The following is a 15,098-nucleotide window of genomic DNA, read 5'->3' as shown; positions in this document are numbered from 1 at the left end:
TCAAAAGTACAAAGTAGTAAGGACAAGTAAAAAAGATAACAATCTTACATTTTGATAATGATAGTTACATGATTCAAATAAGAATATTACAAAAAATATCATTTGGGTTCTGAGATGCCTATTCAGATTTTCTAGCCCTTAATTGGAGATTCGTGAACCATATAGCTACAACATCTGGCTCCAACATGTCTAAACAACACAGAAGTAAGAAGACTGAGTCATCTAACTTTTCCTGCCCCCTGATCTCCTATCAGGCTACTTTTGATGAATAATTTATTCCCCATAAATCGCCATATTTGAAAGCATAATTAACAAATAGGTTTGCTTAATCATGTTGGCTTTGTTACTTTTGGTTTTCATCCATATATTCTTTTGTCCTTTTACTTTTTCTTTCATTTTTTTAAATAACAATTTTAATCCATTTAAAAATGCTAGCAAATTGGCAGTGTAACTGGAAAATAATTTATGTCTGTGCAAAACATGTTTTCATCATTCTTTTATAAAAGAGGTTAAGAGAATGGTTGAATTAAAAACTTAATGATGTGACTATTGCTGGTCAAATGGATTTTTACTATGAGCATCTGTCATACCCATGCTTGTTTTATTTATTTGTTTGTTTGTTTGTTTGTTTGTTTTACCCTGGGAAATCTAGATATTAAGTTACACTCATTTTTTTAAATGTGAGAAAGTGGTGGGGGTCTATCTCTGATACCTGATTTTCTACAATCTGAAAAATAGTTACATTAAGTGTGAAAATTATACATGACTATAACAATAACTTAGTCTCAGCAAGTTTTTCGAATTAGTAAATAGGTAAAGTAACAAGACAAATGGAAAAATGATGACTGGCCTGGGAATCAGGACACCTAGATGTCTATGATGGTTTAATCTCTAACAAGCTTTCTGAACTTAGGCAAGTGCCTTAACTTCCCTGGTCATATATCTTTATAAGAAGAAGGTTAAGAGAAGATATTTTCTGCTTCAAAACATTTATAATTATTTTATAACTTTTAAATCTTACCCTGAATTTTTACTTCTACTTACACACATTTTAATATTTATTTTAACACCTGAAAAGCTTATTCTAGTTTCATAAATGATCTCAAATATATTAAATTGGGACTTCTATGTAATTAAACTTTTGAATCACATTGCAATTCTTAAAACCACAAAATAAAATATTACAAATGGCTTTTTAAATATAATAATCTTATTTTTTATCATTATATTAGACATGCTTACTAAGTAAGCTTCAAAAGATTTTTGTACAATTACATATTTAGGTAATTTCCCACCCCAATGTTATTATAGGAACAAGGAACTTTTTTACACTCCGACCATCAAGGATAGTTTGAAAATAGTACAAGTAAATGAGCTCTCAATCACTTCCAAGTTTGAATAGATGTCTAAGTGGCATACACCACCAATGTTATATGTCAAATACTGGTTGGCCCTTGGCAGCTACCTTAACTTTCTTTTTTCAACTCTTAGATTCACGTTAGGCATGCGTGTTGAAACTTTTGTCAGTGTTGCTCAAGAATATGAGTTTTCCAGAAATCTATTATTTTAAATGATGGGTACTTACATGGTAATTAGGGAAAATTATGTAGAGAAACCATTTGTGTGCTTTTTATAGCGTATGTAACAATATCATTTATCAGAGAAAAGCCTGATAAGAAATAGGAGACTGAGATTGTTTTTCCAGTTCTGCTGGAGGCTCCATTTATAATCTGAATAACCACCCAATTATTATTTTTTTTCATTTTCTTATTTGTGAGGTTACATTATTTTCCCATGGTTGCCATAAAGCCTAAACAATAAAAATTTGCTATAGAAGTTTGAAAATCTAACCTGTTGTTAGGAAGACATGATAAAAACACTAAATGCATGCTTAAAAATGAAACAAGTAACTGGCCCTTTTTTTTATGCTTTTGAAAGAATGAATGGCAGTCACTTTAAGGATGAAAAGGCTTTAGTGACGAGTCAAAATTCAGATTTACTGGATGATGAAGAAGTAGAAGATGAGGTGTTGTTAGATGAGGAGGATGAAGACAATGATATTACTGTAAAAACAGGAAAGGAACCAGTGACAAGTAATTTACATGAAGGAAACCCTGAGGATGACTATGAAGAAACCAACGCCCTGGAGATGAGTTGCAAGACTTCTCCAGTGAGGTAAGTGCCTCGGGTGACGTTAGTAAATAAGCAAGAATAAATACACATGATCATAACTCCTCCTGCTCTGTTTTTCCATTAGAGCAACATTTCAAGTGATAAGCAATTTGTGAGTAATAAATTATAAAAATTGAATTTGAATTAGCAAAGCATACACAGTGGATTGATTTTAAATACATGAAAATATTGTAGCCATCAACATAACCCGCAATCATATAAATACATCAGTGTTCATGGAACTCTGATTAACCTGAGGTCGGAAGGATAAATGAAAATTACACAAGTACACAATCATTTATTTAGACTCTACCTAAAAAACTCAAAGAAAAATAGATTTCAACATTATCTAATTCATTCAATAATCTGATGTGTTATTAGTCCAATATTATTGCAATAAATTTCACTTTGTTTGATATATATGTAATCTGTATAAATGATAGGTTTTCAAATGGAAAAATTAAACAAATAGTTAAATTGATGGGAATATTATATTTTCACATAGATAGTGGGTGCTGATTAAATATTTTCATAACTGGCTTTATTTTAAATTGAAATTATAGACATGAATTCTGTCTCCACTGCATTGCTTATTTCACATGTCATTGACTTTACCTCTTTATCTCAACTATATGCTTGCTTTAGTTATGAAAACTCATAAAAGAAATTTATTTTTAAATATAATATTTGTAAACATTTTAAAGAACCCAATAATTGATGCATGCTACTTTATACTGCAAATATATGACATTCATCAACTGTGTAGATTCAAATGAAAAGTGATTTGGTTGCATAACAAACTGAAAAAGAAAAAAAATCCTCTGTGCTTTCCCATTGGTTCATTTTAGGTATAAAGAGGAAGAATACAAAACTGGACTTTCTGCTCTAGATCATATAAGGCACTTCACAGATAGCCTCAAAATGAGGAAAATGGAAGATAATCAATATACTGAAGCTGAGCTCTCTTCTTTTAGTACTTCCCATGTGCCAGAGGAACTTAAACAGCCGTTACACAGAAAGTCCAAATCACAGGTATATATTTTCTGGCAGTATAGCATCATAATGACATTGTGCCTTTGTTGCCAAAAGGCAGATATTCTATGTTTGCAATAGTCTAGAATCTGAACAGGTTCCGATGCTTTACTCAGAATGTTCAAATCCTTACTCTGTGACCAAATCCAAAATAGTTAACCAATACAGCAAATAATATGGCTGCATTCTACACGGAAACTTCTGTGAAAAACCAAAATCATTATTTTACTTCGCAGTTCCCTTATTTCTGTATATAGCCCATGTTTTCTTGCAACTAAATATATATTACTTCAGAATTATTTTCTAATTGCTTTGCATCTATATTTTTTGTCAATCTGATTATTTTTTAAGATTTTTGGAAAGTGAATTCTTTTCTCTGTTGTTTTGTCCCTTCTATATATTGCTAATTAACAAGTCATCTAATTATAGAATTTAGGAGCAAACTGCGGATCAGAGAAGAAATGAGTTGCCAAAAGTCTACAGCAACTTAAAGGCAGATCTGGAAATAAAACCTATTAATTTTTATTAAATGAATGAATGAATGAATGGTACCTGAGTTCATTGGGCTCTACCACATTTTATCAGCACTGTGGTAACTAAAGTAAATCCATTTAAGGATCTATAAATACCAATTAAAAGAGCCTCAGTTCTTTTATCACAAAAAATGGAAGTCAATACTTTCTGCTTGGTATCCACACTCAACCAGATTGTTCATTCAGGTCAATTAAAAAAAAAAGAAAAAGAAAAAAACTTCCTTTTATTACCATATTTGTTAGTCATTTGATTTAATTGTTAGTTCATTTTGGAGATGGCCTGACATCAAACCATGTGGCCATATTGACTTGCGCATTTGGAAATGACTTCCTATTTGGCTGAGATGTTTTGGGCTGGTATTAACAGCAAATATGATCATATCTCAATTAAGATGGAAAAAATATTTTGCCAGTGCGATAATACAAGGTTTTAAATATCAGTCAATTCAGTAAAAACTCTAAGGTGTCATGTATGATAATAGGCAGGATAAATGTTCTTTCTGAATTGAAGTAAAACTAATGAGCCCCAACACTGGAGTTGCCAAACTCCATGAACTTAAGCATATCACTTCATGACTGTGGGTGCCATTTCCTCATTACAAAGTGAGGTGAGTGGAGAAGATTCTAAGATCCCTTCCTGCTCTGTGATTCAATGAAGATACAAATGAATTTTTCACTTTCTAACATTTAATTAGCCAGAGTAAATATCTCATTTTCACTTAGAGACAACCATAAGAGGTAGCTAGTATTTTTTTAAACCCTTGATTTCCCATTCTTCTTTCCTAGTTAATCAAAGATACTGGGGAATCCAGGGTTTTCTTTCTCTTTTTTTAATTTTTAAAAATTATTCCTCCAAAATACTTTTTATTATAAGATACAATACCCCCAAATTCCTTAAACTTTAAGATGTGAATAGAAAGCAGAGGACTTTAAAACCTAGAGGTGATAGAGATGATATATTTCAGTATCAGCCTTTTAAAATAAAGTCCCTGCCCAACTGGGCTCACAATTACCATCACAGAAATATTAGCATTTTGCAATCCTAGCTCAATCCTATTTTTATTTTTACATGATAAAGTCATATATCAGTTTGGAAAAAGGATTTTTTTCAAACTTTCTTTCATAAGACTTTTTATTCATTTATTCAGTTTTTATTAACTGTCAGTTATGTGCTGGGCATTGATCATTGTGCATAAAAATATTTACTTCCTTTGATTACCAAAAGGCAGTTATTCTGTACTTGCCATTTTCTAGAATCTGAATAAATTCAGATGTTTTACTCAAAACATTCATATATTTATGCACTCTGTGATTTTTATAATGGTGCAATCCAAAATTGTTGACCAATACAACAGTAGCTGCATTGTACCTGAATCTTCTCTGAAAAAACCTTATCCTACAAAAATTAATTTCATGATTATAGATACTATTTATGTTAGGTACAATGATCTAAGCACTTTATGTAAGTTAGTGCTTGTGATTCCTCCATAACCCTTTGAGACAAGTTTTTGTTATTATTATCCCTATTTTAATTGAGGGAAGTGACCTTGAATGGTTAAGCAACTTGCCCCAGGTCACACAGCTAGTTGAGTAGAGGCAGGTTTGAAGCCAGAATTAAAATTCAGGATTCCAAAATTTTCTCTGTACTTCCTTTCATCTTTCCAAATATAGGAACGAGTTTTGTTAAACCCATTTCAAAATAATCTTTATCTTGCTCTCTGAAAGTGGATACATTAATTAGAATAGATGATTTAAGTTCGATGTTCACTTCATGTTTTAAACTGTACAAAAGATGGGGACTCTGTTATTTATCGTTGAATCTCTAGGACTTAGCACAGTGCCCGGAACAGAATAGATGCTTAAGAAATGTTTGTTGTATGTCTGCTGAGATTTTTGTAGAGGTCCAGAAGGCAAATTGCATACATAAAAGTCAAATGTGTACATTTAGAGCAATCACCCAGCAAATCAAAATCAGCCTGCAAGGGCAGATTTTCTAACTGAATGCCATGATTACGGAAGAAACCACAGACCGGCCACATGTCTCAGCATGACTTCCAGAGATGAAATTCTGCTTAACAACAGAGGCATTTTGTCTTTATTTACAGACAGTGGAATGTCTTTGGCAGGACTTTAATGATTCCACTTCAGCAGCATTTTGACAAGCAAGTTTAGCAATGGATGAGACCAACAATAGCAAATCAACAGTGAAAAGTTCACTCCCAAGTCAAGACCAAACCTTTCATTTGAATATTTTCCTTGGCAGCAAATGGGGGATTCACCGAACAGTTACTTAGACTCTGACATGATAATAGGGAAGGAAGAGCACTTCCTCACAGAGGACCTCCCTGCACCTTCTGGTCAGCAGACATAGGAGCACAAGTGGGTTAGAACGTTGTCGAGTCTTGCATTTTGTTTCATTTTTTTGGTAGAGCTGACTTGATCTACCTAAACTTTCAAGGTTTTGGGGTGTCAGCATTGAAACTTCAAGCATGGAGGGGAACAGAAAAAGAACATTGGACTAAAAGTGGGGCAGAAATAAGATTTTTTTATGCCTCCCCCTCTATCTAGTTTAGTGACTTTGGGCAAGTCATTTCACTTTCAGTGCTCTCTATTGTAAAGTGCAATCAAGCACAGGAGTTGATGGGACTGTTTCCTCTACTAGACCACAGTGCTTCATGGCAGGTCTATATCTTATTCATATTTGCAGTTTCTGTCATAAGCTCACAATGCTATTTTTGGTGAGCTGAACATGTGCATGAACAGTGTATAGATGACTTCGGGAGGGAGGTGACTGCCGTTTCTTAATGGAGGCACAATTAACATTTAGGGTAGGCAAATCAGTGTTTTATTCTGTAGATCATATCACATTTTTGTTCCCCAGACACTGAAGGCCAGCAGTAACTCCAAGTCATTATAACACACACGCGTACACACATGCACATGCACACATCCACCCTTTTATAAACAGACCCATGAGGGATGCCCTCCTCAGGATCCCTTCTCTTTCTAACATTTATCAGTAGTGTCCTTCAAATTAAAAGTGAGGTTTTTCAAATGCCATTTATTGAGTCTTTCCTTTTTTTTACCCCAGGCATATGCTATGATGTTGTCATTGTCTGAGAAGGAGTCCCTCCATTCTACATCCCACAGTTCTTCCACCGTGTGGCACAGTATGGCAAGGGCCGCAGCAGAATCCAGTGCCATTCAGTCTATAAGCCACGTATGACATTACCAAGGTCGACCGGAGTGGGACCAAGTCCAACAGTAGCATGGCTCTTTCATATAGGACTATTTAAAAGACTGCTGAGCAGAATGCCTTAGAAACCTGAAGGGTCACTCATTTAAAGTCCGGTGACCTTAAACTGAATGATTAAAAAAAAGAGAAAGAAAGAAGAAAAGGAAGGAATGAAGAAAGAAAGATAAAGAAAGGAAGAAAAAGAAACTATTTATTCTCGATATTTTGTTTTGCACAGCAAAGGCAGCTGCTGACTTCTGGAGAATCAATGCGACTTAAAGTGATTCAATGAAAATGAAAAACTTGCTGGGCAGAAGGCATCTTCCAGTTTGCCCTGCCCTAGGGCGTGGGTGGGTGAGAGGGACAATTGAGATGGCAGCATTGATACGAATGAACACTCCATAGAAACTGAATTTTTTTTTTTTTTTTTTTGTACAAGATCACCTGACACATGATTGGGAACAGTTGCTTGTAATTGCAAATTTAATTTTTTTTTTTTTTTGTTAAAGTTTTATGTAATTTAACCCTTTGAAGACGGAAGTAGTTGGATGAAATGCACACTCAATTATTATAGAAACTGATAACAGGGAGTACTTGTTTCCCATTAACTTTTGCCTTCTTAAGTACTTTGTTTAAAATTAGGGGAAAAGGGTATGTGTATATTGTAAACTATGGATGTTCAATGCTCAAAGAGGTTAAGTCAGTGAAGTAACCTGTTCATCACCAGTACCGCTGTACCACTACACTAATAAATGTTTGCCAAATCCTGTAATAACATCTTAATTTTAGACAATCATGTCACTATTTTTTAATGTTTAATTTTTTTTTGTGTTGCGTGTATCATGTATTTATTTGTTGGCAAACTATTGTTTGTTGATTAAAATAGCACTGTTCCACTCAGCCACTACTTTCTGACGTCCGAGGCACACCCCTTTCCGAATTTCAAAGGACCAAGGTGACTTGACCTGTGTATGGGGGTGCCAAATGGTGTTTGGCTTTTCTTAACATTCCTTTTTTTGTTGTTGTTGTTGTTTTGTTTTCCTTCTTAATGAGCTAAATACGAATAGATGCAACTTAGTTTTTGTAATACTGAAATCGATTCAATTGTATAAACGATTATAATTTCTTTCATGAAAGCATGATTCTTCTGATTAAAAGCTGTACCCCATATTTTATGCTGGATGTCTGCAAGCTTGTGCGATGTTATGTTCATGTTAATCCTATTTGTAAAATGAAGTGTTCCAGACCTTATGTTAAAAGAGAGACGTAAATAACAGACTGTATTCAGTTATTTTGCCCTTTATTGAGGAACCAGATTTGTTTTCTTTTTGTTTGTAATCTCATTTTGAAATAATCGGCAAGTTGAGGTACTTTCTTCAAATGCTTTGTACAATATAAACTGTTATGCCTTTCAGTGCATTACTATGGGAGGAGCAACTAAAAAAATAAAGACTTACAAAAATGGTTATTTTTCCCACTGTGTGGTATTTTCCCTTCTCATGCAATTTTAGTTTCCCTGTGGGATCCAATGATTTAAAGATACGAAGTCTGGGGCCTTGATGCCCAAACAGATACATGGAATGCAGAGCATGTTTATATTGTTTTGAGATGACATAGGGATAACCCTTAGTCCATAAGGAGTTACAGTATCTCTTGCTCATCGTTCTAAACTTTCCCCGCGTGGTACAGCCAGTGCTTATGTGCAACATACACGTCCTTGGTATCACTCCATGTCCACAACATCCATTTTAGTTAGGACAGAGCAACCTACAGTTTTCCTACTCAGTTTTATATAGTGCATGCCAAAAGGAGTTCTGTTTCTTATTTTTCTCTTAATTACACAGATAGGGAAAAAAAACAAACCCTTTAAATTTTCTATGATCTTTTTAAGTCTTTGTCCAGTGCAAATTATCAAGTTATAATCAGAGGACAGACATAATTTTGTGTTTTCTTTCTTTACTGTGGCAAAAAAAAAAAAAAAAAAAAAAAAACAAGCAAACCTTGCATATTGCTAAAATTCTTCAAAATAATCATATAGCAGTAGTTCTGTATTGCAGCAGGTTTGATCTATAATTTCTTCAATCATTCCATTTTGTTAAAAGTTTAGGTTTTCTGTTTTTCACTTGTATAATAGTATTTTAATTTTCATGTATGTAATTGTTTCTGTGTGTTCATAAATGTTCACACAGGCTTGAAATGTGAAGAGTGGTATTTTCATATGATAAATTCTCTGGTGGAGAACAATTATGAACTTTTTTTGCTTCTTAAATATAATGCCAATTGTTTTAGAATATAATTATTCCAATTTTGGCCAGTTGTAGAGGTTTTAGAAAAGCCTGAAAAATAAGTAAGTATGACACATGAAAGTAGATCCAAACGAATTTCTTCGTTCATTTATTTCTTAGCCACAATGCCAGATATATAAAGAAACTTCCTCACATCCTTTCTAAATGTCAGTAGTATAAGAATTAAATATATGAGGTATAAATGCTGATTTTTAAAAATAGAAAATGTGCACAGGAAGAAGTATTCAGGAAATATACTTAAGCTATAAATCTAGTCTTTAAAGAAGAAGAAGAATCTAGTATTTGGGACATAAGAACAACAAGCTTGAGAAAGTGGAGATCTGGTTCTTTGTTTTAAAGAATATACCTATAAATTCTGAAGCAATCCGAATACTCCCAATGCGGTAAATTCTTTTTGACTTTGAGCATGACATTTCAGTTGTTTGCTAATACTTAGTCCCTCCAAATTCCAAAAAGGCTTTCAAGCCTTACATTTCTGCTTTCTTTTCCATTCATTTCGCCAGCAGCCCTCCACCGCATGGCCCTGTGGGGAGGCGGTGAGATGTGGCGGACACAGTATGGGATTTGGAAACCCAAGGCCTGGGTTTGAGTTCTGGCTCCACAACCGTGCTGGCTTTGAGGTCTCAGGCAAGTCACATACCTCTCAAAATCTCATCTGTGAAACCAGGGAAATAAGACCTGCTTTTCCTACTACTGCATTGGGTTTCTGTGAATGTCGAAAATTAAAATACATTTTTGGAAATATTTGGTAAAAGTTGTACACATGAAAGTCATTTTATAAATTTTATGGTAATAGTTAAAAGAATAGAATGCGTGTGTATGTGTGTGTGTATATACACACAAACACTGTGCTAACAGGACATGACAGGAATCTATTATAGACTATACAAAAGTAAAAGTGGATGTTTTCCAGAAAAAAAAATGTTAGAGATGTTTCTTGAACAAATATGTGGTTTTGAAAAATAAAGCTTAGTTTTTTGAAAACAAGAGACAGCCAGTATAACTGTTGAGAGCTCTTTAAAAAGTCAAGGCCTTTTAAATCCATTCATAGAATAGGCACACTCATGCTTTTATTTTCAGATAATGACCATCAACCTATCTTATTTCTGTACAGAATAAATAAAATGTGTTATTCATGTTTAAACCGCCTGTTATTGCAGTGTCATGCCAGGAGTGTGTATATCCACTGCCTCAGTTAATCATCACAGTAGACTGGCATGCAGGAAGCTTTATTTCTGTTTCACAGATGAGGAAACTGGAGCTCTGCACTTAAGATCCCAGCTCAAAGTCATCTGGCTGGGAACTGGCTGGCTGAGAATCTAGGGGTGCCTGACTCTTTAGCCCACACTTAGCCAAGTTTTTCAGACCTTCTGATTCAGGCACAGTTAAAGAAATACAAAAAGGAATGTTTCAAATCAAGAAAATATGCCCACGGAGAGTAAGGCTGTCAGAGATGCAACTGTGCCCAGGAGACATTTAGGCGTCTGAGTCTTGGCTGTGAAGAGTGTGAAAGGTGAGTGCCAAGCACTGGTTCCCAGGCTTTCTTTGTTCAGGTTATCTCAAGTCAGAACCAGCAATACAAGTGCTTTTGAAAGATTCTAAATACTTCCTTAATAAGAGAAGGGTCTTAGTCATCTTGTTTGCATATTCCTAACAGGTGTTTTGAGTTTCCTTCTTACACTTTCTGGAAAAAAAAAACAAAAAAACAAAAACAAAACAAACAAACAAAAAAACCAGAAAAACAAAAATAACAAACAAAAAAACAAAAAAAATAAAACTGTTACCCCAAATAATAATTTGAAATTATTAACAAGGCATGAGTTAAACCCTTTCTAAAATAGTAAGCAGACTCATTATGAGAGAAAGCAAATGTGAAATAAGTACAGTTAAGAAGTGTACTTATTTCATTCTCTTAGGTTTAAAGAATTGTTAATGGGAGGAGTGTGAGGAGAAGTGGGAAGAGTAAAGGGAAAAAACAAATAGACTGGGTCTAGGACTCCCAAAAAGAAAGTACAGAGAGCCAGCCAGCTCTTCCCCAAGAGACAGGTTGATATTTAATTGTTCATTATATTTTGCATAACCCATTTCTGAATTCAAGAGACTTCTTGGTGCAATACATATTTAGAAAAAGGATGTAAGATGGCAACTATCAAAATAATTCAGAAAATAACAAGTGCTGGTGCGAATGTGGAGAATTAGAACCCTCGTGCACTATTGGGAATGTAAAATAGTACAACCACTATGGAAAATAGTATGTCGGTCTCTCAAAAAATTAAAAATAGAATTATCATATGATCCAGCAATTCCACTTTTGTGTATATATCCGAAATGAATTGAAAGCAGGGTCTCAGAGTGATATTTATAAATACATGTTCATAGCAGCATTATTCACAGTAGCCAAAAAGTAGAAGCAACCTAAGTGTTCATCAATGAATGAATAAACAAAAGGTGTTATATACATACATTAGAATCTTAGTTATTCTTAAAAAAGAAGAAAATTCTGACAGATGCTACAACATGAATAAAACCTCAAGGACATTATGCTAAGTGAAATAAGCTAGTCACAAAAAGAGAAATACTATATGTTTCCACTTGTATGAGGCACCTTGAATTTGACTAAATGCATAAAGCAAGAAAGTAGAATGATGGTTGCCAATGGCTGAGAGCAGAGTGGAAAGGTGAGTTGTTATTTAATGAGTATAGAGTTTCAGTATGGTAAGATGAAAGAGTTCTAGAGATTAGTTGCACAACAATGTGGATGCACTTACTGCTACTGGATTATACACTTAAAATAATTAAGATGATAAATTTTATGTTATGTACATTTTACCACAATTACAAAGAAAATAAAATATACGATTCCTTCAGTAAGTCAATGTCTAGAAAGGAAACCGGAAACTACTCTAAATATTTTCAGTAGAGGGATTTAGTGCAGCGGGTTATATGCCAAAGCACTGGAAGGGCTGGTAGAGCAAAAGGAAAAAAAGGGAAGTAATGGGAGAACCAAGAAGTGACCTGTCCACTGCTCACCATGTGGCTGTGGAAGCATGGCTTTTGCTGCTGCCACTCAGAAGCTGTCTCTACCCCTGATTGCCTCTACCACCTCTTGCTGCTGCTGATGGAGTCAGCCTTCCTGCTGCCTTCTGACTTCCCACCAGTGCCTTTCATTGTACTTTGTTGGATACCAGCTGGCTGGAGAGGGAGTCTGGAGAATGAGGTTTCCAAGCATCTAGGCCCCTGCAATACAGAGAAATGGTGGAAATGGTGCTGGGTACCGACAGACCATATTCGACATGTAACCACCTAAACTGGACATACTGTGTATACTAGTTTAACGGGGGAAATACTCCAATAGCTTCCCATTATTTTTAGAATGGATATCACACATCAACATGGCCTTCAGGGCCCTCCATGACCTAATTTTTGCCTACTTTTCTAATATGTCCCCACTTGCTTATCTGTCTCAGACATGCTGGATCATTTTCAGACACCAAATTCAACTTCACTTTCAAGGACTTCACAAATTGTGCTCCATGAACTTGGAACACTCTCTCTTGTCTTTCAATCCAGAACCCTTCTCCCTCGCCCCACTCCCCACATTCTTATTTGCTAAATTCACTTACTCTTCAGATTTTAATTTATCTATTACTTCTCCAGAAAAAACTTTCTCTGATACCTTCTCACTCTCCTCAACATATTAATGTAAATTAAGAAGTCCTGTTGTAGTCTCTCATCAAACCATTTACTACGTGTATTCAGCATACCTATTACAATTTGTAAGTGTATATATATATTTGTAGATAATTTAAGATGTCTGCTCCTAAAATCTTAAGCTCCATGAATGCGCTAACTGTGACTACTTTGATTAATTCTGTATCCCCAGTGACTAGTACAAAGTATGGCACATTGTGATTATTCTATAAATTTTGTTATATCAATGAATAAATAAATGAATTGTCTGAAAAGATACACACCTATTATCAGTGGTTACCTTTAGGATTGGAAGTAAATTTTTATAGTATATACCCTCAACGTTTTCAATAAGAATGGATTACTTGTGTTAAAAAAAAAAAAAAGAAATCCACCTATTTCTTTTTGTGAGCATATCTCATGGTCAAGAGGCTCAATTCTAAAAATTCATCCTAAGAGACGAGTTAGCACTGCATACTGATATTCGCAAACATGCAGGTTCATTAAACATTAACAATCAAAAATTATTATCAATGCAGAAGTCACACAAAAGAGACTCAGTGAAGTAAACTGTGCTGTCTGCGTGACCATGGTTAAATACGTGGACAGATAATCTCAATATATTATTAACTGAACAATCGATCAGGTTACAAATGGCTGGAAGCTATATAGTGTAACATTTTACTGATTACTAGGATTATGGGTAAATTTTATTTGTTTTCTTCTTTTTGCTTATCTACATTTTTATATTATCTAAAAATAAACATGTGTTACTCTTTAAATGAGAAAAACATTATAAATAAAAACCAAAAAAGTTTATTCCAAATTGTTAAATGGTACAAAGAGAACAAAAATGACTTTTTTTCCTAAGAGAGTGACTAGATGCTTTCAGAGCATCAACTTTGAGAGTTGGTTGAGACCAACCTGAGCACTATCCAAGTGAGATCTGGAAAGACTAATGATGGTTTTGTCCAAGACCAAGGTCACACTGCTGATCTGGAGTCTAAACTCAAGTTTCTACTTTGTGGGTCACTACAGTGTGAACCACTCTCATGGTGAGGAGTAGGGTATGAGTAGAGTTGAGCGAAATTCTGGTGTCCAGCAAGGGAGCTTGCTTGGGTCAAGGGTTTTTATAATGAGTTCAGGAATCAGATTGCCTCCATATGTGCCCAAAACGACACCATAGCAAAGGTGCTGGACCCTATTTGAACTTGTCTTTACATGTTATCAAGAAAAAGGAAATATGTCTTTAAGGCAACGAACTTATTGTGTATATTATAAAAGTAGAATTACAGTACCATTTTCCACATGTTGATTCTTATTGATTTCATTTCAGTTTGGAGTTGTAACTACTCATCAGAAATAGGTCTCCTTTAAGTAATGGAATGGTAATGAGCATATATGAGCGAGAAAGAAGTAGTCAAAAGCATCTAGTGTAAAAACCCAATTTGTGCCCCAATTTGACATCTCGAAAGGCAAAGCTGACTTGTAATATTTTCTCTACATTATTTCCCTGCAGTATAAAATTTTGGCTTCTTCCAGTTGTCTCTTAACAGGCGGCAGCATTTCTAAATCAAGAAAAATAAATCAGGAGGAAAAAGGTTCAGAGATTCCGCCAAAGAAGCAAAGATAACAAGCCTAGGAGGAGGCCAGCTAGTGTCGTGACCTTGTCAAAAAATATCTCCTCAGCACCACCATTGAAGTCATCCCTGTCTGTGACAGTCACATTTTCTTTACTTAAAATAATAATTAATTATTCTAGGAGATCTCACATAGTAGGTCATTTCAGTCGGCATTATTTGAATTAGTGAATCTTATCTTTTTCTCTGTGGTAGCCACGGGAAGGAATATTTTTATAAAAAGGAAACTAGAATAGGGTGAAAAAGAATGTAAGAGGACATATTTGAGGCATTGTGCATGTGCAAGACTGGGACACATGAAGCAGCTCATGGTGGCAGCGATCTGGGTGCTCTGTGTTACCTGGGATGGGAGAAGATGCCATAAGGAGGAGAGAAGAGTGCAGATTTTTATTTTGTTTTTCTTTGTTTTGCTTTGCTTTGCTTTGCTTCATTTTAGTAAAGGACCAATTCTTTCATCAAAATTCACTTGCTAAAGACAAAAGTAAGGACT

The 15,098-nt window shown here is 34.7% G+C and overlaps 1 protein-coding gene across 9 annotated transcripts in view; it reads left to right on the top strand.

Moving 5' to 3' along the window:
- MECOM (MDS1 and EVI1 complex locus) overlaps positions 1 to 8,438 on the top strand; it is a 528,538-nt gene extending 520,100 nt beyond the window's left edge. For 8 of the 9 annotated variants that reach the window (XM_015588564.2, XM_015588563.2, XM_015588562.2 and 5 more), the window contains 3 exons: positions 1,939 to 2,175; positions 3,021 to 3,204; positions 6,829 to 8,438. In XM_015588564.2, coding sequence (XP_015444050.1) covers positions 1,939 to 2,175; positions 3,021 to 3,204; positions 6,829 to 6,963 — 556 coding nt within the window. In that variant the 3' untranslated portion in view covers positions 6,964 to 8,438. The remainder of the gene's footprint in view (positions 1 to 1,938; positions 2,176 to 3,020; positions 3,205 to 6,828) is intronic. The other variant, XM_015588565.2, reaches the window with a different exon arrangement.
- The last annotated feature ends 6,660 nt before the right edge of the window (positions 8,439 to 15,098 follow it).

Source organism: Pteropus alecto, unplaced genomic scaffold, assembly GCF_000325575.1.
Source record: "Pteropus alecto unplaced genomic scaffold, ASM32557v1 scaffold33, whole genome shotgun sequence".
Classification (NCBI taxonomy): domain Eukaryota; kingdom Metazoa; phylum Chordata; class Mammalia; order Chiroptera; family Pteropodidae; genus Pteropus; species Pteropus alecto.
Note: the sequence above shows the minus strand (reverse complement) of the source record. Positions and strands in the feature narration are given on the sequence as shown.